The sequence below is a fragment of the Plasmodium brasilianum genome, chromosome 4 (assembly GCF_023973825.1).
Source record: "Plasmodium brasilianum strain Bolivian I chromosome 4, whole genome shotgun sequence".
Lineage (NCBI taxonomy): Eukaryota > Apicomplexa > Aconoidasida > Haemosporida > Plasmodiidae > Plasmodium > Plasmodium brasilianum.
The window spans coordinates 383,073-407,282 of NC_090117.1; the positions used below are offsets into that span (position 1 = coordinate 383,073).

The 24,210-nt window shown below is 31.2% G+C and overlaps 5 protein-coding genes across 5 annotated transcripts; 2 read left to right on the top strand and 3 right to left on the bottom strand.

Annotated features, from left to right (window-relative positions):
- Window positions 1–408: 408 nt before the first annotated feature.
- MKS88_001096 (uncharacterized protein) lies at window positions 409–6,030 on the bottom strand (the record flags this gene model as incomplete). The annotated part of the gene is made up of 3 exons (XM_067219753.1): window positions 409–574; window positions 680–5,400; window positions 5,767–6,030. 3 exons carry the CDS (start codon window positions 6,028–6,030, stop codon window positions 409–411), a joined length of 5,151 nt encoding a protein of 1,716 aa, XP_067075028.1.
- A 1,945-nt stretch (window positions 6,031–7,975) lies between these two features.
- On the bottom strand, window positions 7,976–10,243 carry MKS88_001097 (vacuolar protein sorting-associated protein 45; the record flags this gene model as incomplete). Its single annotated transcript, XM_067219754.1, has 2 exons — window positions 7,976–8,070; window positions 8,173–10,243. 2 exons carry the CDS (start codon window positions 10,241–10,243, stop codon window positions 7,976–7,978), a joined length of 2,166 nt encoding a protein of 721 aa, XP_067075029.1.
- A 2,074-nt stretch (window positions 10,244–12,317) lies between these two features.
- Window positions 12,318–16,673, bottom strand: MKS88_001098 (uncharacterized protein; the record flags this gene model as incomplete). The annotated part of the gene is made up of 2 exons (XM_067219756.1): window positions 12,318–12,455; window positions 12,681–16,673. 2 exons carry the CDS (start codon window positions 16,671–16,673, stop codon window positions 12,318–12,320), a joined length of 4,131 nt encoding a protein of 1,376 aa, XP_067075030.1.
- A 231-nt stretch (window positions 16,674–16,904) lies between these two features.
- Window positions 16,905–18,696, top strand: MKS88_001099 (Alba domain-containing protein; the record flags this gene model as incomplete). Its single annotated transcript, XM_067219757.1, has 4 exons — window positions 16,905–17,016; window positions 17,454–17,529; window positions 17,623–18,232; window positions 18,634–18,696. The coding sequence occupies 4 exons, from the start codon at window positions 16,905–16,907 to the stop codon at window positions 18,694–18,696; spliced, it is 861 nt and encodes a 286-aa protein (XP_067075031.1).
- A 1,164-nt stretch (window positions 18,697–19,860) lies between these two features.
- On the top strand, window positions 19,861–24,026 carry MKS88_001100 (uncharacterized protein; the record flags this gene model as incomplete). Its single annotated transcript, XM_067219758.1, has 6 exons — window positions 19,861–19,930; window positions 20,123–20,180; window positions 20,211–22,609; window positions 22,633–23,477; window positions 23,832–23,902; window positions 23,951–24,026. The coding sequence occupies 6 exons, from the start codon at window positions 19,861–19,863 to the stop codon at window positions 24,024–24,026; spliced, it is 3,519 nt and encodes a 1,172-aa protein (XP_067075032.1).
- Between the last annotated feature and the right edge of the window lie 184 nt (window positions 24,027–24,210).

The following is a 24,210-nucleotide window of genomic DNA, read 5'->3' on the forward strand; positions in this document are numbered from 1 at the left end:
ACTGTGATATAGACGTACATTATATATCGCTACAGAAATTTATAAATGACGTATCGACTGTATTTATTTTTAGTGTTTCCTATTTATAGCACTAGTTCTCCCATTGACATTATTTACGCTCATTTTCCCCCCACATGCACTCTTAATTTAGCTAATATTCGCAGGGATGTAATACCGATTGTGTTTCTAACAGTTCAAACGGTTCACTTGGTTCCAATTGGTCATACATAACTATTTTTTCCATCTGCATTTTCATTTTCTCTAATTTTGCACATGTTATGAAGACAACTCATTTAGTCATTTTTTTTTTTTTTTTTTTTTGGAGTGTATATTTTCATCTTTATTACAAGTTTTAGGAAAATTTTCTGAATTTATTTCATAATCATACAGGATATGACAGATTTTATTTTAATCATATTTCGTACCTAACACATTGGTATTATAATAATTATTTTCGTGCAACTTTTTCGTGTTCCAATTATCATTGTTGACTATTGTGCCAATCTCATCATCGTTCACTCTACGTCCATTCTCATCATCGTCCACTCTACTACTAACCTTATCATCATTGCAGCTATATTATTCCTCGCTAATTCCGGGGAAGTGTTTATGTTTAACATGATTGCTGTTACGAGTGTTAAGCATAGTATCTACATCATTACGATTGTTAATAATATACATGCTCTTTTTGCAAAGTACATTGCTTTTTATATTCTTAATCATGTTATTACAACGTAAATATGCATAATTATTAGCACAAAACTTCCTTTCATCATCATTACCATATGTGTTACTGTCGCAGTTCTCCCTGTTCCTTATATTTACATTGTCCATAATATCTTTTTTAATGTATATTCCTCTTACGATATGTTTATTACTATGCCCATTATTTTTTTTCTGTAACTGTGTATGCCATCCAGTAGACATGAAAATATTCTCTTTACAGTCTACATTACAGATATTACTATCTTTATTACAATTATCGAAATGTCCATTTGAAACGGAATGTCCATCCTTGTATCTCTCCATCAAAGAAGCAACGTTCGTATCGAATGCAGCGGGTGCACCGCTTCCATCCTCTGTAGAATTGAGGCCTTCCTCTTTGGTTTCTTCGTCCTTTAAAACACTTATTCCTAAATAATGCCCTAAATAATTTGTTCCCATATTTTCTCGCCCATTTTTTTCTAAGGGGTTTCTTGCACCAGAAGCGGCACACTGGGATTTATTACGGCTACGACTACTACTGCTACTGCCACTACTGCTATTGCTACTGCTATTGCTACTGCTGCTACTATTGCTGCTACTATTGCTGCTACTATTGCTGCTACTATTGCTGCTACTATTGCTGCTACTATTGCTGCTACTATTACTGCTACTATTACTACTATTACTACTATTACTTCTGCCTGTGCTACCCCTTTTGCCCAAAATTCGCTCTAAACCATCCGCTGTTTGGATATCATAACAGGACCTTTTAATTCCCGCTTGTGCTCTTCCAGTACAATTATTCTCACTAATTAATCCTTTATAATTACCCAGTTCAATTTCTTTCCTTTTCCTTAAAATATTCCTTAATAATTTATATTTCGTATAATGTTTTATTTTCCCTTCATTGCGGTTAACTTGTTTTCCTCGAAATTTTTCACCATCTTTATTTAATTGTAAAACATTATTTTTTAATAAAATTTTATTTTTTTTTTTTGAGCTAAAACTTTTACTGTATATGTTCCTTTGCTTATCATAAATATTATTCCTACAATGAATACGCGTTCTTGTTTGCTCTTTCCTTTTCAAATGGTAAGATGGTGTTCTATTAATGCTTCCACATTTTTTTATTTTTCCTTTCATCTCCTCATATGTAAGAATGTTTACTTGCTTGGTTACCCTTTTTTCAAATTTTCCTGTCCCTTTAATGTTTTCTCTCTCATTAAGTTTGCTTTTATTCTTCCTTTGTTCTTCCCCTTCCACTTCTTCTTTCACTTCCCCGTTCTCTTGACTATCCCTCCCTATAATAGGTTCACCCTCTACTGCTTTGTTGAAAATAATTTTATGAACACCGCACAGTGGTTTTCTATTTTTCAAAAAAAGGTGCATATCTGTATGGACATTTTTATAACCATAATTCAAAATGTTACAACCCGTATGGCAGTTAATCCCATTTGTTATTTTATTTGAATAAGAATATTTACTTGTAATCTTTTGTTCTGCTTTGACATGTAAGAGGTCTTTTTTCTTATTTTCATATATCGTCTCATAGGACTTCTTCCTATAGTTTTCACTTTCACTCCAATTGTTTAAGTTACTGCAGTTTGCGGACCTCCTAATGGAATAGGTATACACTACGAATGTAGACGAGTTCATAACAGTTATACATTCACCTGTTCCTTTGTCTACATTACTCTGAGACAGAATAAAATTCTCATCCTTGTAGTAGAAGAAATTATAAAACCATGTGTTTTCAAATAGGATATTATAATATAAATAATTCATTTTTTTGTTTTTAGCTTTTGACATGTTGAAAGAGCACAGATGAAAACCATAGTTACTTCTACGAGTACTGCTCTTATTACCGGCAGTGGTCCCTCCATGGTTGCTCCCCCTCGTGCTGCCAATGGTGCTACCATTTCTACTTCCTCCTGTGCTACCATTTCTACTTCCACCGGTGCTATCACTTCTACTTCCACTGGTACTCCCTTTCGTTGTGATATAAAACAGATTGTCGAAATTTTGCAGTAGAAATACTTGTACAATATTACTCATATCAATACGCCGCATGCATTCCAAAAGGACCTTCTCATTACCTGTTACCCTTAACCTGAATAAGAAAACATTATTTGGAAAAGAGCACAATAAAATTTTTTTCGACTTATTTAATTTCAGCCCTATTATTTTGTCCCTCCATTCTTCTGTTTTAACCTCGCTATTCGTTTTGCCTGAACAGCCATGAAAAATTTTTTTGTGTATGGAAAAAAGGACTTCACCACAACTTGCCCTGTTACATGCGCTATTAGGAGCACTATTGTGTGTACTATTGCGCATAGCATTACGAGCAGTGCTACTTGCATTGTTACTCTCGTCTTTACTAGCCGTATTACCCATGCGGACAGGCCCTTTCCCTTCGTGAGCAAATTCCCTCTTCTGCACTCGATTAATAATTTTTGCTTTTCCATGAGAAATACTAAAGAAATATAGACTGCCTTTTAAGGTGCCACAAATTAGCATATCATCTGAGTAAAATAAAAAAGCTGTCACGTTAATATTCTTTAACGTTAAAAACTTAAAGGAATAATTATAATTAAATATGCTCATTTTGTACAAACAATTTTCACTATTATAAATGATATGATCATTTTCCAATGAGAAATCATTTATCTTGGAACACTTTTTATAAATGAAACTTAGCTCACTTGTTATTATGTTGTACATAATTATTTCGTTAAAAGTTGTCCCTATTATTAACGTGTACATATCTGATAAGCAACATGAATGTATATATCTCTTTGGATAATTCCTCTTATTTCTCCTCTTCTCAATGTTATCCAACGAGTCATGGTTAAAATAGTCATTCCTACTTCTTTCTTCACAACATAAAAGACTATTCTTTTCTTTTTTATTTTTAATCATACTCCGAAATTTGTGTGCACACATATTATTAACCGTGCAGGTATTTTTGAAAAACCTATGTAACTTAAAAGATCTTGACAACTTCCCTTCTTTCTGCATATTGCAGGAGTCGTCGACATAACTGTCCCAAGAATTGCTACTTAAAAAGGAGGTGCCATTTTTATTTCCTATCTCAAATATATCTACATTTTTATATATAACAAAATTATTCATGTTCATAAAAAATAGAACACCTGAACGGGTCAGAATTAAAATACTATTTTGAAAAATAAAAATGGAAACAATACTATCATTGCAAATTTTTTCTAAATGTACAACTTTGTGGGATTTTAAAAAATCTACGATTATAATTACACCTCTTTCTGTACCTACGACAAAGTACTTTTTGCATTTAGAGCTATGATCTAAACTGTGCATCTTCTTTTTGTTCTCCTCCTTTCGCATGAACTGTTTATAATTTTTTTTTTTTGTCCCAACACATTTCGGCAACTTAAGTATTATGCTAATGTCGTCACCTTCGTTTATGTACAAAACGTTAATAATTTCAATAACGCTAATTTTATCGTTAAAGAAGTCGTTAAATTGATTAGCTATATATTTGTAAAGAGAATCTGGAATACTATCATTCGAAAAATTTTCTGCTCTTGAATAGCTGTTATGAGAGAGGTTATCTTCATTCACCTGTTTATCTGCATGTTCCTTTTTTCCCTCTCCCTCTGTGTATAGCTCTGCATTATCGTTTACAATGATTTGTGCATTAATGTCCATATTCCCATTAGCACACAATTCCGCGCGGTGGTGCGAGAGCAAATTGCTTATAAACAGATCAAACGAAACAAAGGAAAAAAAATGAAGATCTCGCTTCTCTAACAAAGACGAACAATTATTATTCGAAAAGACTTTACACTTAAAGCTTTTACATTTTAACTTTTCATAGAGCACATAATTTTTTATCAGGTACACAAATACATACTCTTTGTTAAATATACATATATTATGATCGATGTCTGTAAATATTTTAAAATTTTTTAAAAATTTGTTCAGCCGATTTTTTCCCCCTTTATTAAATAGCTTTACAAATGTGATATAATAAAAAGAAGCATCCTCAACGTAGTCGTCCTTCTTTTTTTTTTTTATGTACACAAAACCATCAGCGGTTTCCTTGATCTTTTTAAAATATTTCTTTTTAGACAATCTCTTTTTCGTCTCTTCACAAGTGGGTGATGTGTCTATATCTGTTCCACTGAGGCGTAAATTATCATTCGTACTTTCCTTCCTCTTTCTGCTCCATTTGCTACTCCATCTACTGTCCCTCCTTTTTAAATATCTTAAATGTGCATAATTTTTTGTGTACTTTTTCGTAAATCCGTAAGTGCTACTATACACAGTTTTCCATTCTTTCATTACAAACTTCTTTTTTATATTCGCGAGAATATTATTTATGTTTCCATTTTTTATTTTTCCATTTCTCTTTATATAAAAATGGGGTACCCTCTTAACAACATGCACACATTTTTTTTTTAATTGTGCATATTGTTTTTCATGATTATATATCACAGAAAAAACAAATAATATTAATTTATCAGAATAATTGCACAGCAATAAAATATGTGTGTCGTTTAAATACTGTATGTCCGAAAAAAACCTTCTTTTTATTTTTATGGTAATTAAAATTTTAAAATTAGATTTATTCCATAAATATATTTTCATTTTGTTTTTGCTTTCTTCTCCACTCATTATGGTACTACAACTTTCCTTGCACCTGATAATGGTTACCTAAAATGCGCGCAAAAAAAAAAGCATAGGATAAGATAAGAAAGAAAAGATAAGAAAGAAAAGATAAGAAAAAAAAAAGAAAAAAAAAGGTCATATTAATATACTTACCCTTTGCAAAACCTCCTACACTGCACACCCTTTTTTATTCGTGAAACGATACACAAATAAGAGAAAATAAAAACAAAAACGTTAATGAACAATACATTTGTCTACACACATGGAACATGTTAAGAAGTTAAGGACAAATCATAGGAGCATTGGAAGTATTTGGAATATTGGGAGTATTGGAAGCAATATCTACTTCTTTTCTTTTCTTTTCTTTCTTTTTTTTTTTTTTTTAAAGCTGTAAAAATTTTTTTTTATTACTTTATTCGCATGTTCAGAAAAAATAGCTTGACTTCTACTGAACAAATCGTATATAACTATCAAATTATTGAAGGTATAAATAATGTTTTTAAGGGAAAATTTAATGATATTATTTTTTTCTGCATAATAACCATGAATATATTTGGGGCTTAATTTTATTTCATATTTCTCCTCATTATTTAACGAGATTAAATCTACATTTTTCGCACTTGTGTGTAGATTTTGTTTTTCTACTGATAAAATATATGCTCTGTTATGCGTCATCTTTTACCTTATAGCGATATAAATGTACTGATTTACTCTTCATCATTTGTTAATCCTTATCTAATAGGCACAGCATTAATAGTCTTTTGCCAAGGAGAGAGTTGTGCGAATAGTTGAAATTAATACGGGAAAAATTAGTCTTTCGCGTATATCTTTTTGGAGTAGGGGAAAAAAAAAAAAAAAATAAAATAATTGCTCTTATAGCTCTTTCTGTTTTCTTCTTAATTTGTATTTTTTTTTTTTTTTTTTTTTTTTACAAACATGTGTGAAACTTTTACCCTCACTAATGTACGGGGAAGCATTCGCTGAGTGCTTATTTCGTTTTTCCCAAATTTTATCGTTTGTGTGTATTTATGCATATGGGTATGCTTACATGGGTATGATCTTTGTTTTTTATTTGTTCCTTGAATATTCCTTGAATATTCCTTGCGTGTCCTTGCATGTTCCTTGCATGTTCCTTGCATGTTCCTTGCATGTTCGTTCATTTGTTCGTTTGTTCGTTTGTTCGTTTGTATCTTTTTTTTTTTTGAAGTCCGTTTCATGCCCGAACTTCTGCATGTTATGCTTTGTTTTTTCTTCTAAAATGTGAAATGGTCTAACTAAAAAATAAGGTGAACATACACATAATACCACATATATATGCATATGTCAACCTGCTCACATGCTATCGAAATATACACGATGCATTTATTGCGCATATGTATATACGTGTATTTCTGTGGTGTAATATTTTTTTTTTTTTTTTTTTTTTTTTTTTCCTTTTGCGAAATGTTCTGATGCTACAAAAATGTGGGTAAACTATCATGAGTTTTTCTTTGTTTTTTATTTCTTTTCTTTTTTGACAATATGTGTGCATGTGAAATGTTCGATAAGGAGAGACAATACCTTTAAAACGGACCTCTTAAAATTTTCAGTCCATCCCCTTCTATTTTACATGTTACATTTTGCATTGTACATGTTACGAATATATTTTTATTAACCATTTTGCAAATTATACAGCGCGCGGAAATACATATCTGCAAAGTGTTCACGAACAGTATATACTGCTTACCAATGTGAGCAGCAATGCACTTTTATGCTACTACAAATAGGATATATATTCACCCACGTAAGCAATGCGTACATACGTAGAACTATTCCCAAAAAGTTCAAGTACATTCACTGATACACCCTTCAATGAAATATTATATGGCACGGTCATGTTATATAGAACATGTATTAATATAATTCTGCACAATGTTCATAATGTGCATATATGGTCATGTTGCATTTTGAATTTATATGACTTCATATAAAAAGAAAAGTAACTCAGAGGTTAAATTTTCGAAAAAACAAAAAAAATCAAAAAATTTTAATACAAAAGTGAAGAGAAACATCCAAATGTGGATCAAGGGGGGCGAGAAAAAAAAAATTAGTCGAATAACAGAAAAAAATCAAACGAATAATAGTAGAATAATAGTAGAATAATAGTAGAATAATGGTAGAATAATGGTAGAATAATGGTAGAATAATGGTAGAATAATGGTAGAATAATGGTAGAATAACGGTAGAACAATGGTAGAATAATGATAGAATAATGGTAGAATAATGGTAGAATAATGGTAGAATAATGGTAGAATAATGATAGAATAATGGTAGAATAATGGTAGAATAATGGTAGAATAATGGTAGAATAATGATAGAATAATGGTAGAATAATGATAGAATAATGGTAGAATAATGATAGAATAATGGTAGAATAATGGTAGAATAATGGTAGAATAATGGTATAACGATAGCGCTTGAATATGGAAAAAAGATATTGGTACACAAGTAAACAGCAAACGAACTTCACCGCTGAAGCGCAGAAAAATAAACGCAAAAAAGTGGATGCCTAAGGACAATCAAAGAATTATCAGAATGGCAGTGAAAAACTGCGTCCTCGTTTTTTAACATTTTGTAGTGTTTACCATTTTTTTCTGCTTTTTTTTCTGTACTTGTAATTTTTTGTCTTTTTTTCTGCTGAGGTGCCCTGCGCGGGTGGGTAGTGGCCCCCCTGGCCTGGAAGATCGCGGAGTGGGTCGGAGGGCCAAAACACGAATCAAGTCTTAACAAGCTGCAACACGTCGGCCAAGAAAGACTGGGAGTTGTGTACTTGCGTACATCCAAGGAGAATGGTAATGTTATACCTTTTGGCTAAATTTTGTATATCTCTGTACTCTTCGTAGGTAGCACCTCCTATGAAAAATATAACCATAGAGTTGACTTTCTTATTTGCATTTGGTTCTATATTTAACAGATTAGTAGTAGTATATATTTGACTATTCAATTTTGATTTAATTAAATCTTCTATTAAATAGTAAATGTACGACTTGTGTAGAGTAAAAACATTGGAAGCTCCTTTTATAGTTCTAGTTATAGTTGTTTTAGCAAAATTTAAAAAAGTTTGTTCTTTAAAAAGTTGATTAATTTTTGTTTGTTCATTAGAATATAGTAGTAAAGCATCAACTAGCAATATTTGATCCTTATCTATATTTCTTTTTGTTAATTCTGTTTTAATTAATTCGATATGCTCCTCATCTTCATATTTTAAAGAGTATAACAAAGATAGCCTCAAAATATCATAGTTTGTATAACTATAATTACGAATAGCATCAATAACTTGTTTGAAATGTTCGCTCTTTTTATGATATATGGCTATGGATTGTTCGATCTCGGAAATAAAAAATAATTGTCTTTTCTCTACTATTTCGGAAAATTTATGTAAAATATTTACGTGTTTTGTAACATTACCTGACAATTTTTTATAGTTAGGATAAACTTCTATAAATTTCTGTATATCATCTATAGATTCAAGGTTCGTTTTTTTCGAAGTTTCTTCTTGATATGCATCTACATAATTTTTTACTGCTTTACCTAAATCGCCAAAATTGTCAAATAAATGATTATTATAAAATTCGTCGTATATACAAGACATAACTATTTGTGTTTCTTCCTTATTACTTTCTAAATTTATTTTATTATTATCTATTCCAATAAGTTCATGTAACATAGCTTGATATGTCCACTGGGTTAGTAATGGAGTGATAGGATCTTCACTCCTATCAATAATTAACATATAACAACAATTCCCTTCTGTTATTGTATTTACATTTTGATTACTCATTATATTGTTCAGTTGATAATTCATTTCATTTACTGGATGGTTTACCATTCTCTGTTTCTCAATTAAATTTTCGTACTTTTCATATGCTTCTAATACCCCCGAAAAGACACATTCATGTTTTAACATCTTCATTTTTAGTAAGTCTATAATATTCTTACAGATGGATGAATGTTTATTATATATAATATCTGGCACCTGTTTAATAGAGCATAAAAGGGAAAACAAACCCTCAACTATTCGATTTACAACTTGGTTCTCAAACAGGATAAAACTGGAGTAACTATGCACATCGTCCTCCATCCCCATGGGATTATCACTACCAGTGGTCATGCTTCCGCTAACTCCAACATTATCCTTGTTGTTGATGGCATAATTTTGGTAAAAGACGGAATTCCCTTCTTCATCCTTCATTTCGTTAAACTCGTCAATGGTGAGCATATCGTATTTATGTAACGCGGCACTGCTGCTATTCGAATTACCATACTTCTTCATACTCTGACTCTTCTTCCTTTTATCACTCAACGAGTCCTTACCACTTTTATATAAAAAGGATGTATAGTCAATGTTAAGGGAAAACAAATTATCATGTAACACATATCCATCAATATAGTATTCCATGATGTTTTTTATTACCTCAAACTCGTCAGCTTTAGCTAACTTTTCAATAAATTTTTCACTTAACACATTAGTAAAAAATAAATAATATTCTAAAAAAATTGGTTTCTTTAATTCTCTCATTAGTTTTAGTATATTAGTATGCGTGGGTCTCAATAAAAATATAGCCTTTAAATGCTTCAAATTTTTTATTTTATAATTTTTAAAATCAAATTTTTCATTTTTATTACTACTATTATTTATATCTTCAAATATGTTACTGTCATTAAAATTAAGGGTTAAAAAAATCTCTTTTTCTAATATATACGAGTGTGAAAAAATAAGAGAAATGATTGTTTTTGTTTCGTCATCTAAAATTAGCACTTTATAACCCTTAACTCGATGGATTATAAGATTTAAGTACTCCTCGTAGATCTGCACGAGGCTCTTGAACATGTACGGGTTGCCCTCCATCTTTCGCGAAGCCTTCCCCTGCTGGGTAACTTACCTATTTTGCAAGAATGACTTTGTTTTGCTGTATTTTGTCAGATTGTTTTTATTTTGCATATCTTGCCAGATTGGCTTTATTTTACTGTACTTTTCTTATTTTTGCTTAATTATATCTATATTTTTGCTTAATTATATCTATATTTATGCTTAATTATTTCTATATTTATGCTTAATTATTTCTATATTTATGCTTAATTATTTCTATATTTATGCTTAATTATTTCTATATTTATGCTTAATTATTTCTATATTTATGCTTAATTATACCTATATTTATGCTTAATTATTTCTCTATTTATGCTTAATTATTTCTATATTTATGCTTAATTTTTTTTTTTTTTTTTTTTATCATATTTTATCGTATATTGCCTAACTTGTGCAGGTGGAAAATTACAAACAATTTTGAAAATTTACCGAGTTGGCAGGGCGAAAAAAAAAAATACAAAAATATGCGCAAAAAATAAGCTCATATATATAGAAGTTCATATATATTAGAAGTTCATATATATTAGAAGTTCATATATATTAGAAGTTCATATATATTAGAAGTTCATATATATTAGAAGCTAACACATATTAGAAGCTAACACATATTAGAAGCTAACACATATTAGAAGCTAACACATATTAGAAGCTAACACATATTAGAAGCTAACACATATTAGAAGCTAACACATATTAGAAGCTAACACATATTAGAAGCTAACACATATTAGAAGCTAACACATATTAGAAGCTAACATATATTGGAAGCTAACATATATTGGAAGCTAACACATATTAGATGTTCACATACATTACAAAGCTCGAATAGCCCAAAATATTTTTAACACTAAATCATTTTCATAGCCAAATTACATTGATGGCCAAATTATATTCATGGCCAAATTACATCGATGGCCAAATTACAATGATGGCCAAATTATATTCACTGCCAATTTATATTCACTGCCAATTTATTTGCACAGTCAAACTATTTTCAAAGTTTCTGAAAAAATTTAAGAAATCCTATTTTAACGCTCTCGTTACATGATATGGAAAAATAAAACTCTACATTTTTGTCAATTCAATTTCGTACGTTTTTTGCAATATTTGAACTTGTATCTATTACTGTGTTAATTATGAAATATACTTGGTGCTAATGTATTACTTTTTAAGTCCCTCTGTTCGTTCACTGCTATTTACCGCTCCTTCTGTGCGCAGTTCCACGCGCTTAATTATTAATGAACGAACGTATGTACATACGTGTGTATGTATTATACATTTTATATTGTACAATTATGGAGGCAATTACTATATGTACGTATTATTGAACTTTTTCATTTTTTTTTTTTTTTGTTTTTCTTTTCTATTCCCCCACCTTGTTTACATATCCCTTATTAACGATTAACAGAAAAATAAATGATAAAATTTCGTTAGTATACAAATCTGCTACCGGTCGCACTTCAAAAAGTACATGCTACATGTTGACTTTTTTTTTTTTTTTTTTTTTTTTTTTTTTTGTAGCTGTAGTTATATCATTTTATATATTTTTTTACGGCAATATGGCATACATTTTGAAAAAAAAGGATGGAAAAGAAAAAAAAAAATCTAGTACAATATACCCTTTCAATTTAGCATAGATTATTTCCCCCTTCTTTGACAAAATTTGTATATTTTTTATTTTTTCGTTAAAAAGTATACCAAAACATACGGGAAAACAATGTAACTTAGGCATACGCATGGCTGTTTGCATTACGTGCGTACATGTTTTCCTGCTTGTTTTTCTTACCGTTTATCAAGTGGCCTCAAATATACGAGATAATTACGTACCAGTTAGCAAAAAAATATGCAATTATTTTTACGTGAACAAAGGATGGGTCCAGTTGCCCAATCGTTTGGCTCTTTCCCCGTTAATATAAAATACGAAACAATGTATTTTCTAACTTGTTCGTAGTGTAAAAAAAAAAAAAAAAAATATATATATATATATATATATATATATATATATATATATATATATATTATCTTACAAACCTTTATATAATAGCCCCTATATTTACTTCTTCCCCAGTAACAACATTACGGTTAAAACTCCAGCAAAAGTTTGATCGTAAGAAAGACAGAAAAAAATGCTTTCATATAATATGAACATGTGAACGCTGTAAGTACTAATATTATCATTTACCAGAATGAGCTACAACAAAATGAGGCAAAAAAAAAAAAAAAAAAAAAAAAAGGCTTAGCAAATTCAGTAGAAGGCCCATTTTACACGTGGAGCACATATACAGGTGTGCAAACATCCAATAGAAAAACGGGGCATTATATCCATCAAGAGTGTAATTATATGTTGTTGGATGGAATAATGTATGCTAAACTAACTGCATAATATATGTTACAAGTTGCCTTGAAATAAAACTACATCAATAAGGTAAGGTGTGCCTTTAATGCTATATTCATATACAATATCAACCTTATTACTTTTTATTACTTCTTTCACACAATGTAAAACATTTTTTTGAATATCCGAATTAGTGGCAACAGTTAGACCCTTAACTCCATAATCTTGATATAATAAAGATTTTAAAATATACAAATATTTGATATTCACATGGTGTAATAAATTAGTGCGACTACCCAATATGTGTGTGGTCAGAATGAGATGGTATAATGTATGCAAAGCTATGAGTAGCATTGAGTAGAAATTATATGTGAGTGCCCCTTTAAATCGAAAATTACTATTTATGCCCATTTTGTGTATATGTTTTACAAGAGTAAATATATATGTTAATATAAGAATCATATTGTTGAACAGGTACAGTTGACTTATTGATGTTAATATAAAAAGGAGGTGCACTAAAATAGGTAAGTGCATTTTTATTTCATCCATTTTATTTGTAAAAATTATAGTAAAACAATTACACAAAATTTCTTTATCGTATATTCCCATTTTGTTTAAATAAGACACAATACTCAGAATATTCTTGACATTTAATTTTTTCATATTTAATCTTTTATATATTAAATAAAATATAGACTTATCATATATATTTAATCTTGAGTAACTAATATATATACCACATAACAACCTAGCATCGAATGAATTCTCTTCCATTAATATCTTAGTTTTTATTAATTTTATTAGTTTTACATTTAGATCATAACACTGAATGTCATCTGTGAAACTCATGTAGTTGAGAAGGGATCCTAAACAAATTATGTTAAAATTTCCCTTGTCAGATTTTTTACATTTCCTTTCTTCATCATCTTCTTCTTCTTCTTCTTCTTTTTTTTTTTTTTTTTTATTTTCCCCAATTTTTACCCCTTCCTCGCTCTTGTTGTTATACTGCCTTGAAATTATTTTAATAATTATTTCTATCAATTTTTTATTTATATTTCTGTAATATATCAATCCATTCACAATTTTTGTCATATTCACGGGCAGCAAGTTTTTTAATATTTCCTCATCAAGTACGCTTCTCTTCATGTTCCTTAGAAAAGCCCTCCATACATAAAAGGTAAACATTTTTTTTTTTCCTCCCCCCTCCCCTTTCCCCGGCTGCTTATCACGTATTGGTGTTATAGAGTGTCGTTCATCTAACGTGTCTGCCACGTTTGGTGCATCTACCACTACGCTTCGTGTACTGATCCTACTGCTTAAACCCCCCGAGAGTGGCATTCCCTTATCCATTTTTTCAAAAAAGTATCTTCTTAAAATATCCTCCTCCAGTGTAACCCTCTCTACATAATTAGCAAAATAAAAGCTAACGAAATATGTATCATAGCAATAATTTATTTTTGAAAAAACATTTAGAATATTGCTTAACACTACCAAGTCGATTCTTTTACACTTAGAAAGGAGGAAGGTTATTATATACAACATCCTCAAATTCGTTATTTTGTGTTCGTAGCATATGTTCAACAAATGACTTAACTTTTTTAGCAATCCGTACATAGCATTATCTTCATTACATTTTAGGAAGTCTTTCTTTGAATTTTCCTTACCAATTAATTCGTTTTTTAAAGTCAAGTCATTTTTTTTTTTCCTTTTCAAATCATTCACGTGCTCTTCCTTTTCACTCGTTTTGTATGTATCCTTTGGGTGGATATTGCTCGAGCAACTAGACCATTCCCCCTCATGGTTAATCTTATCACTACATAAAATATGCTTATTTTTCCTTCTTTCCATTGACTTCCCCTCATCTGCTTCGAACATTTTGAAGACGCATCTTTCAACTAAATTATCGATGTGCGGCAACAGCGATAGAATAATTTTTTTAACAAGAATCCCTTGATTTTTCGATTTATCGTTGGTTCCATCGTCACTTCGAAGGTCAATAATGATATCAGTTTTAGCATTTGTTTTACCCTTCTTATTTATGTCCTTTTCTGGCACGTTCTCTATTTCTTTCCACTTCTTTTTCTGTATGTCCATCCATCTTTTTGCTTCTCCTAGACTTTCACTCGTGCGGATTACTTTTCTCTGATAGAAGGACAACGAATGCGCAAACTTGATAAAATCTTCTAAGTGTAACACATCATCCTGTTCTATTCCATCAGTACTAGTAAACACATAGGAAAAGTTACAAGCGTTGGGAGGCATAGACTTATTTATATTACAAACACTTTGATGTAAAGATGCTCTCATATCGATAAAATAATAACATGACTGATTTTCATGTATGTTATGTATCTGGTTAAACAAAAAATGATTCAGTTCCAAGTAGTTAATAATTGTTATATTATCTAATTTGAAAAAAGGAGAACAAATAAATGCCATCATAGAATTTTCAAAATTATCAACAATAATACTATGCAATTTTTCAGTATATAAAATGGTTAAGCTGTAGAGTAATGACATACAACTTTTCCAAAGATATATATCCTTTACTCTTTCTTCATTCTTTATATCCTTTGCACAGAAGATGAGGATATTTTTTATAAAATCAGTGTATAATGAGCTCAATCTGCAACTGTTAACTTTATCTTTACTCTTCAACATGCTCTCATTGAGGTTCACTATATGGTACAGCAACTTGGCGGCATCTCTCAGGTGAAGGCATTGACTCTCCAGCTCTACAACACCACTACCTCTGTGTATACTGCTTGCCTTACAACCGACCATTCCATCAATACTCCAACGCCTGACCATGCTCCTGCTCCTACTCACCCTCCTGCTCACTAATGTGTCCAACCTTTCAGTACACCCCAACATAGATCTGTTAAACTCTGACAGACGGAATGAAAACTTCTTAACAAATCTCTCCAATGGATTATCGGTGAAAAGGAAAGGATCTATTTTGTACAGTCTAAATAATGTAATAGTCAATTCATTTATTTCCTTCAATTTTAAGAAAAAAAATAATTTGTATATTAAACGCATCAGTGACTGAAGCACATGCTTACATAAAATAGGTATCTCCTTAAAATATGTACTGCTCTTACCAGTGGATATTTCATCAGGGTTCATATAATACCCAGAACAAACATAAAAGAATGATAATACAGTATCATTGTTTACTTGTTCCATTATTTTCTTATTAACTAGGTCACTGTGATATACATATTTTAGAAAAAATGCCTTAAAGAGATTCTTCTTCTTCACCTTTTCATTCAGTACGAGCATATCATGTAAGCTCATTTGGTTTACCAAAGCTGTAATAGATGCAACTTCCTCCTCTACGTGTCGTTGCATTGCTCCTTCGAAGGAGAGCCTCTCACTACAACTGGCTCCTTTACTACGACTAAATTCTTTACTACTGACCGGTTCTTTACTACTGACCGGTTCTTTACTACTGACCGGTTCGTTACTACTGACCGGTTCTTTACTACTGATCGGTTCTTTACTACTGATCGGTTCTTTACTACTGACCGGTTCTTTACTACTGATCGGTTCTTTACTACTGATCGGTTCTTTACTACTGATCGGTTCTTTACTACTGATCGGTTCTTTACTACTGATCGGTTCTTTACTGCTGATCGCTTCTTCATTATTGATCGCATCTTCACTATGCCACTCCTTTCCTGCTGCAACATCTGTAATGCTTCCCTGATCCACTAAAAATGATGCTTCCCCTCCGAAGGCATTTTCATTCCTCTTCTTTCCATTATATGACGTCGAGAACTTACTAAAACATGTTAGACCAGATTCAGTTAACTCATATCTCGGGTAAGAGTTACCACCATGTAGATGAAGAATTAACTCCTTTCGTAGTATTTCTAAATCTATTAAAAATGTTTTCTGTTCATTTGTTTGTATTGTGCTATAGGTATATACCCCCTTTGAAGTACTCACAAAATGACGACTACTTTCTGTATATATAAAATTGCATAGATTTATATTTTTTTTTTTTTTTTTTTGTTTTATTATTATTCCTACTGGTGCTGAAGATAATATGTATTTCACTAATTTCATGTTATTGTTGATGCTCTATTCATTTTTAACCAAGCCTCTAACTGATGGACGTTGTTCGAAAACTTTTTATTTTCACCTCTCATCGGAATTGCAAAAGGAGGAGTTATAAGTCTTTTATGTGGGTGGGAATGTTTTACATGATACATGAGTTGTTTGTAACGAGCGTTGACTGAAGGCACTAATGCATGGGGGAAACAAAAAAAAAAAAAAAAAAAAAAAAAGGCCCAAAAAATGACAAAAAAAAAGATCAAATTATTATCAAAAAATATCCAAAAAAGGAAAAATATTATCAAAGAACAGCCAAAAAAGGAAAAATATTATCAAAGAACAGCCAAAAAAAAAGGTAAAAAATTTGCACCTTCCATAACTGAACCGTTGAATACCTCTCCCCTTATAGCAGCATTTGCACTGTTAACCTTATTATCATTATTTTTTTATTTTTTTTTTTTTGTAATCGAAATAAGTGTTACGCGTATGCCTTTTTTCATTTTAACTTCTTCATTTTTCCCATCAACAAGCTGTACAAAAGTGACCTTTGCTCATATAATGTAATAGCATTATCCCTCTGTTTTGCATTTTTTATGCTCTTTTTTTTTTTTTTTTTTTTTTTTTTTTTCCAAAACATTCCTCATTGTACATTTTTTGTTTCTTGATAGATACTTAGTTTTTTAAAACGCACCTATAAAGTTCTCTTTTAAAAATTATTCTTTTTTTATCTTTTCATCTTAATAAGATTGTGCTAAAATACTTATAAGTTACCTTTTTCCCCTTACTTTTTAGGTTTTATTAAATTATCACGTTGGTTAAGAAGAAACCGTAAAAGAACCATAAACAGTCAAGTGTGTTTGTGGGTTGAGTAAGTATATACATGAATACATATGTTTACTTATGTAGATATATAGTGTATACACAGCACTCAAACTAATCGCATAACAGCCATGGCAAACAGTGCAAGGAAAAAGAAGAAAAAGAAAGAGGTTACTATCGAAACCATTCAAAAAGAATACTCACCAGTATTAAGAAAGAAAAAAACAGATATATATATCGCATCTAACAAACCTATTAATATTTACTATCAACAAATTTTAAAAACGTTGAATAGTAAAACAAAAAAAGTGGAACACCTAATTGAAGGGGATATCAAAAAGGTTAACAGTTGTGCTATTCCTTCAAACGATCAAATCTGTATATATGCTGTTGGAACTAATATCTTGAGAGCATCTTACCTAGTGCAAGATATAGTTAATTTTTACTACAACTTTTTACATAACATTCGAAACGGGGCTAACGTAAACGTGCCTAATGTAAACTCGGCTTATGTAAACGTGCCTAATGTAAACTCGGCTAATGTAAACATTTCTAACAAGGGTAAAAGAAAAAAATCTGTCGACGTTACATCCCACATTGATATTAAGGTTAATAGTAAAACTCTACTTATGAACGACAATGTAATTACAAATAAATTTTCCATCAAGGAGGATTTCTCAGATGACGACTATGATGATGTAATCAATTTTGCCAAGCAACCCTACAACCCCACACTACATAAGTACATCGAGGTTAGTCAAGCTCCTTCTCCTGTTCCCTACTAACGCAAATGCATAACAGATACATACAAGCTTCATACATATACATATACACCATCCCTGCAATGTGCTTTTCTACTCAAATTTTAACCAATATGCCTGTACATATATAAAATAATATGCGTGTTTATAGCACTACCCTTTTTTCTTACCATTTGAAGGAGGGAGGGGTGCATATCATGGTGAAGAAGGAGTTGCGAACTACTTTTTATTTGCTTATGACTGGTTTTTTGACCCATTTGTTTTGTTCTGTTTTTGCGTTTTACTCTCTACTGCCTATTACGCACTTTTTACCTTTCACTTTTTACCTTTCACTTTTTACCTTTCACTTTTTACCTTTTACTTTTTTTATTTTTACTTTTTTTTTTTTTCAGCGAAGTAAAGAAAGGAGAGTGACGGTAGTCGCCATTTCGATAAAAAAGAAGAGCGGCAGTTGAACATTTTTTTTTTTTTTTTTTTTTTTATAAACACTTTAAAATACTTTTTTGTAAATAAATAATTTTTTTACTTTATTGTTTTATTATTTCAGTATTTTATTTTTTTTCTGCATATTTTTATGCATATTTCATTTTTAAAAAAAGCAAGGTAGAAAAGTTCCAAAAAAGTGGGAGTCGTTCTCGATGTATATACTTACGAACATACGCATACGCCTGCATTTGTACAAAAACGACTGAACAAATGTTAGCATCAAGCATATAAAACGCTGTTTTTCTTACCTCTTTTTTTAATTTGATAAAAGTTTAAAGTATATACCATACTTCATCAGTTTTTTGTGTGCATATGCTATATATATATATATATGTGCAGCTGCAAAAATATTGCAGTTTTAAAAAAAAATAGTTGTAGTGAGGCTTAAAAAAAAATTGCTTACACTGAGGAGTGTCCTTAACCCACACAGCAATTTGCACTCGCGTTCGTACGTGCACGTATGTGTAAGTATGCGTATGTATTTGTACGTATATATTGATATGTGTGTATGTATTTGTACGTATATATTGATATGTGTGTATGTATTTGTACGTATATATTGATATGTGTATATGTATTTATACGTATATATTGATACGTGTATATGTATTTATACGTATATATTGATACGTGTATATGTATTTATACGTATATATTGATACGTGTATATGTATTTGTACGTATATACCGGTATGTGTGCATGTATTTATACGTATATATTGATACGTGTATATGTATTTATACGTATATATTGATACGTGTATATGTATTTATACGTATATACCGGTATGTGTGCATGTATTTATACGTATATATTGATACGTGTATATGTATTTGTACGTATATACCGGTATGTGGGCATGTATTTATACGTATATATTGATACGTGTATATGTATTTATACGTATATATTGATACGTGTATATGTATTTGTACGTATATACCGGTATGTGTGCATGTATTTGTACGTATGCATTGGTATGTATGTGCTCACGCCTCTTCACATGTACACCTGCTTTTACGAACGGAGGAACGTCTTCCCAAGAATATGTTGTCAATTAGCTAGCTAAAAAAAAAAAAAAGTAGATAGCTAGATAGTAGGTACATAATAATTGTATACAAATTTCAAGCATATGGACGATGGTAAAGGAAGAAACGGAATTGCATGGACAAGCACAATAAGAACAGGAAGAAGTAGAGGGAGTTAGAATAAGCGCAACTCGAGCTAATAACGTACACCCTTCCGTAAAAAATACAAGCGAGTAAATACACACCCATGCGTCCGAATAGCTGTGTGTACATATACACTTGGGCATAGGTATTTGTTTTACTAGCAGGATTGAGCTTACCCCTAATCTACATATCTTACGTGCTCCCCCGTTGATGAATCTTCAGAAAGAAATAATAAAATTGGTGGACCACAAAAAGTATTTGAAAAATGTAAAAAAACGAAGTAGGTATTTTTTTTTTTTTTTTTTAAAAGAGAAGTTAAAAAGTTGCTCTTCGAAAAGATGCTGAACAGGAATGGTAAGCCCGACAGTAGGTTAGAAAGGAAGTATATAAATCGATATGATCTTACGGCATGTGGGGGAAGTATTTCCCACTCACCCCATACTATCCCGGAACGTAGCAGCACGCCAATATTATCATGTGAACTATTTCGAAACAAGGACAACCAGAAAAGCTGTTCATACCTCCTTAAAAGTGCAGTACTAAATCTGAACCACATAATTTATCTGTTAGGAAGGAACAATAATATTTATGTCGAACTAGCACAATACATTTCATACGAGCTGCAATATTTAGAGCAATGTTCAAAATGTAACATGGATAGAAGTAACAAACTTAATGAGGGTAGCAGATATAACATGATGAATGCGCACAACAACAGTTCATGCATTTCTGTATCTCTGACGGACCTCATATATGTATTTAACTTTTATATTTATATGAAATATTATTGTTTCCATTTTTTTATCATAATTTTAAGATTAATCGAAAAGGCTAGTGATATATCAAACATTAACCATAAGATGATCATTCGTTTTTTAGAGTCGTGTATAAAATTGAAAAACGAAATAAATAAGAGTATGAATAATACATGTAAAAGAAAATATTTCAACAAGAGATACCAAAGGTGGTTTTATTATCGTTTTCCTTCTAGCTATTGTTTTCTTTTCATTCGAAATAGTATTTTTAAAAAAAAATGGACCCTTTCAATTCATTCCCTCTCACCTATTATGAGGGGGGATAATTATTCCAGGAAATCATTCAATTCAGCATTATCTTCGTCTCCCAGGTCCACTATATCTAGCGCTATCACTACTTCTTCCACTGCAACCCTGTGTACACATAACATTCTTCCTCATTTGAGAAGTGAAATAAAAAAAAAAAGGTGCATGCACTTTGTACTACAAAAAAGGAAGTGCTACATAAATACCACTTATGCAAAGTACAGGAAAAGAAAACATAATGAAATGATGAACACTTGTAATGAACTCCTGCACAGATGTACAACACTTTTTTTCAATAGACATATCGATGTGAATCTCATTATGAGCTATGTAAAAATGGCTACAAAATGGTGCAAATGTGTGAGAAGCGCTTCCAGAACAAGTGGCTGTACTAGCAGTGGTGCGGACGCACAAGAACGCTGGGATAGGTTAACCTCAGCAGTGGAGCAATGCCTTAAGAAGAACTGCGCATACTTCCACACAGACGAAGTAGTAGGCATGATAAACTTTTTGATGGAAGAAAAATACAATAGTAAAGAACTAAAAGATCCTATTAAACATATATGCAGGAAGTTTTGTGTTGACTGTAGAAGGAACAAGAGTAGTGAGTATTACAGTGTAAAAGAGATTAGAGATATCGTTTCACTCCTTGCAAAGAGAAAACATTTTGATGAAAATTTTTTAACATGCGCATCGAGGTACATTATAGATAACATGGATACTATAAATTCAAACAATTTAACCCAGATTGTTATTAACATGTACAGAATTTTAAAATATAATAAGAACGAACTGTTGTATGAAATATTGAATAGGTACAACCCCCCAGATACGCGTAAGAGTAGGAAATATACTATTGTAAATTCCTTCTTTTTAGAAAAAACTAAAATGAAATACAGAAAAAAGGGGATACGTCAATTAGATAGAAGCAATAAGAAAATGTGTATTAGATGGGGGAATAGCTTGAACAGTTTTAGCTACTCAATGAATTGTGATAACAAAGAAAAAGATGTAGAGGATAACAAGAAAAATGCTATAAATTTTAGAAAAATTAGAAATTTCGATAAAGTAAAAATAAAAAAATTGCTTCAGTTCATCAAGGTACTAATAGACAACAATATATATATTGACAGCAGGTGGTCAGAATATTTCTTCTCACTAATTAAGAATAAATATGTTTTTATAAAAACAAAAAATTATCATCTACTCTGTTTTGCATTACTTCATATAGAATTAAAAAAAAATATAACAAAATTTTTTCACCCATATAGTAAATATAATATCTACAGTACATATTCATTTGTACAAATTGTATCTACAAATAATTTATCATCTTTAATTCAAATTACTCTACTATTTAGCTTTTACATGCACAAGCAAGGTACTACTTTATTCTTTGCCTTACTTTTTAACATTCTTCGTAAATTTTGTAAAAGAAGTAAAGGAATACTTACAGGTATGCATGACTGGAGGGGCTCTAACTGTGCAAATGGGGAAATTGTTTTCCCTCATTCATCAACATCGTACATCCAGGATGACCACATCATTGAAACTTATTCCCAAAGTGCATATTCACATGATATGAAAATATACGAGAAAAACAAAAACAACAAATATCAGAAAAAAAAAGAAAAAAAAAAAAATTCGAGTTTATGAACAAAATTGATAAAGTTAAAATACCCTCGTGTGATCTACTCGAATGGAATGTCCCACATAACAGGGTTGCACATGAAAACGTTTTGCAAATTCAAAAGCAAATACAGTATGAATTGCATCAATTGCATGAACTGCAAAAGGATGAGCCCATGCAATGCCATCAAGGGTGGGATGGAATCGTCCAAAGGGGGGGGGAATTATCCCTAATAGGGGCATCAAGTGAAAGCAGGAGCAGTGATTCTATTTTGAATGAACATAGACACTTTCGAAAAAATGGTTCTTCCCTTGAGCCTTGTGGATTTGCAGAGGAGAAGAACGTCAAAGGAGGCAGCTTCAAACGTACTGGAAATGCTAGAAGTAGAGAAATTGCTAACTGTGGGAACGATAACACGTATAGCCTTTCCCATATAGCAGATATCGCCTTTCCCGATGGAAATGTAAACAGAGGAGATACAAATGTGGAAACGGCTTTCTATAAAAGTAAAAAAGAGAAAGTTTTCTCTACAGAGTGCAATGGAAAGTACGATAGCGATTACTTTGATCAACTAAACAACTCGAGAAATGTACTTCTCATTATTAACAATTTGTTTTTTCATATCAAAATGGGCTACAATGGTGGAAGTAGTAGTGGGGGAAGCGGTATCAGTAGTAGTAGTACTGATGTGAACAGTTGCTTATTGAAAAGCGAAAACACACAAAGCTGCAGTGCAAATTTTACTTTGGAACAGCTGACCATTAGACAGTTGTTGCTCTTGTATGAGGCATACACGTTATGCTGCTCGTATATTGATCATTCCTTGAAAACGATCAAAATTATGAACAACGACAAGAATGCTATTTCGTCCAAATTCCACAAGCAGGTGGCATCCGTTGTAGCGCAGCTTGTAACTACTTAAAAAGAGAAGGAAAAAAAAAAAATAAAGCAAAGAAAATAAAATAAAGCAGAGAAAATAAAGCAAAGAAAATAAAATAAAGCAGAGAAAATAAAGCAAAGAAAATAAAATAAAGCAGAGAAAATAAAGCAAAGAAAATAAAGCAAAGAAAATAAAGCAAAAGAAAGAAAAAGATAAATCACCTCCTTTACGTTTAATTCATTTTGCACATTTAGACGAGCACATCTGTCAAGTGATACTACAATTTTGCATCAGGTCCCTCTCTATTTGTTGCTTCTACCATTTTTTACATATCGTATCTTTTTCATTTTCATTTTGCAGAGTTCTAAAAGTGAAGTAATAAACGAGCTCGTTCATCATCCCTTTCAAGTGGACATTTGCATAAGGAGGAAGTTTCCCTGACCATATTTTTTTTTTTTTTTTTGTTTTTTAAATCTAAGTTTTTGCAGTATATATGTTTTCTTTGATATTGAAGCGGAAAGGTGGCGTTTTGAAGAGTTTGCGCAATGCCGCTGATGGGGGCGCAAATGAGTCTGATGTGAGTGCGACACGCATAAATATATGTTTGTGCATGGGTATACATGTAAGCATGTGTGTAAATGTGTGTAAATGTGTGTAAATGTGTGTAAATGTGTGTAAATGTGTGTAAATGTGTGTAAATGTGTGTAAATGTGTGTAAATGTATGTGCATGTATATTTA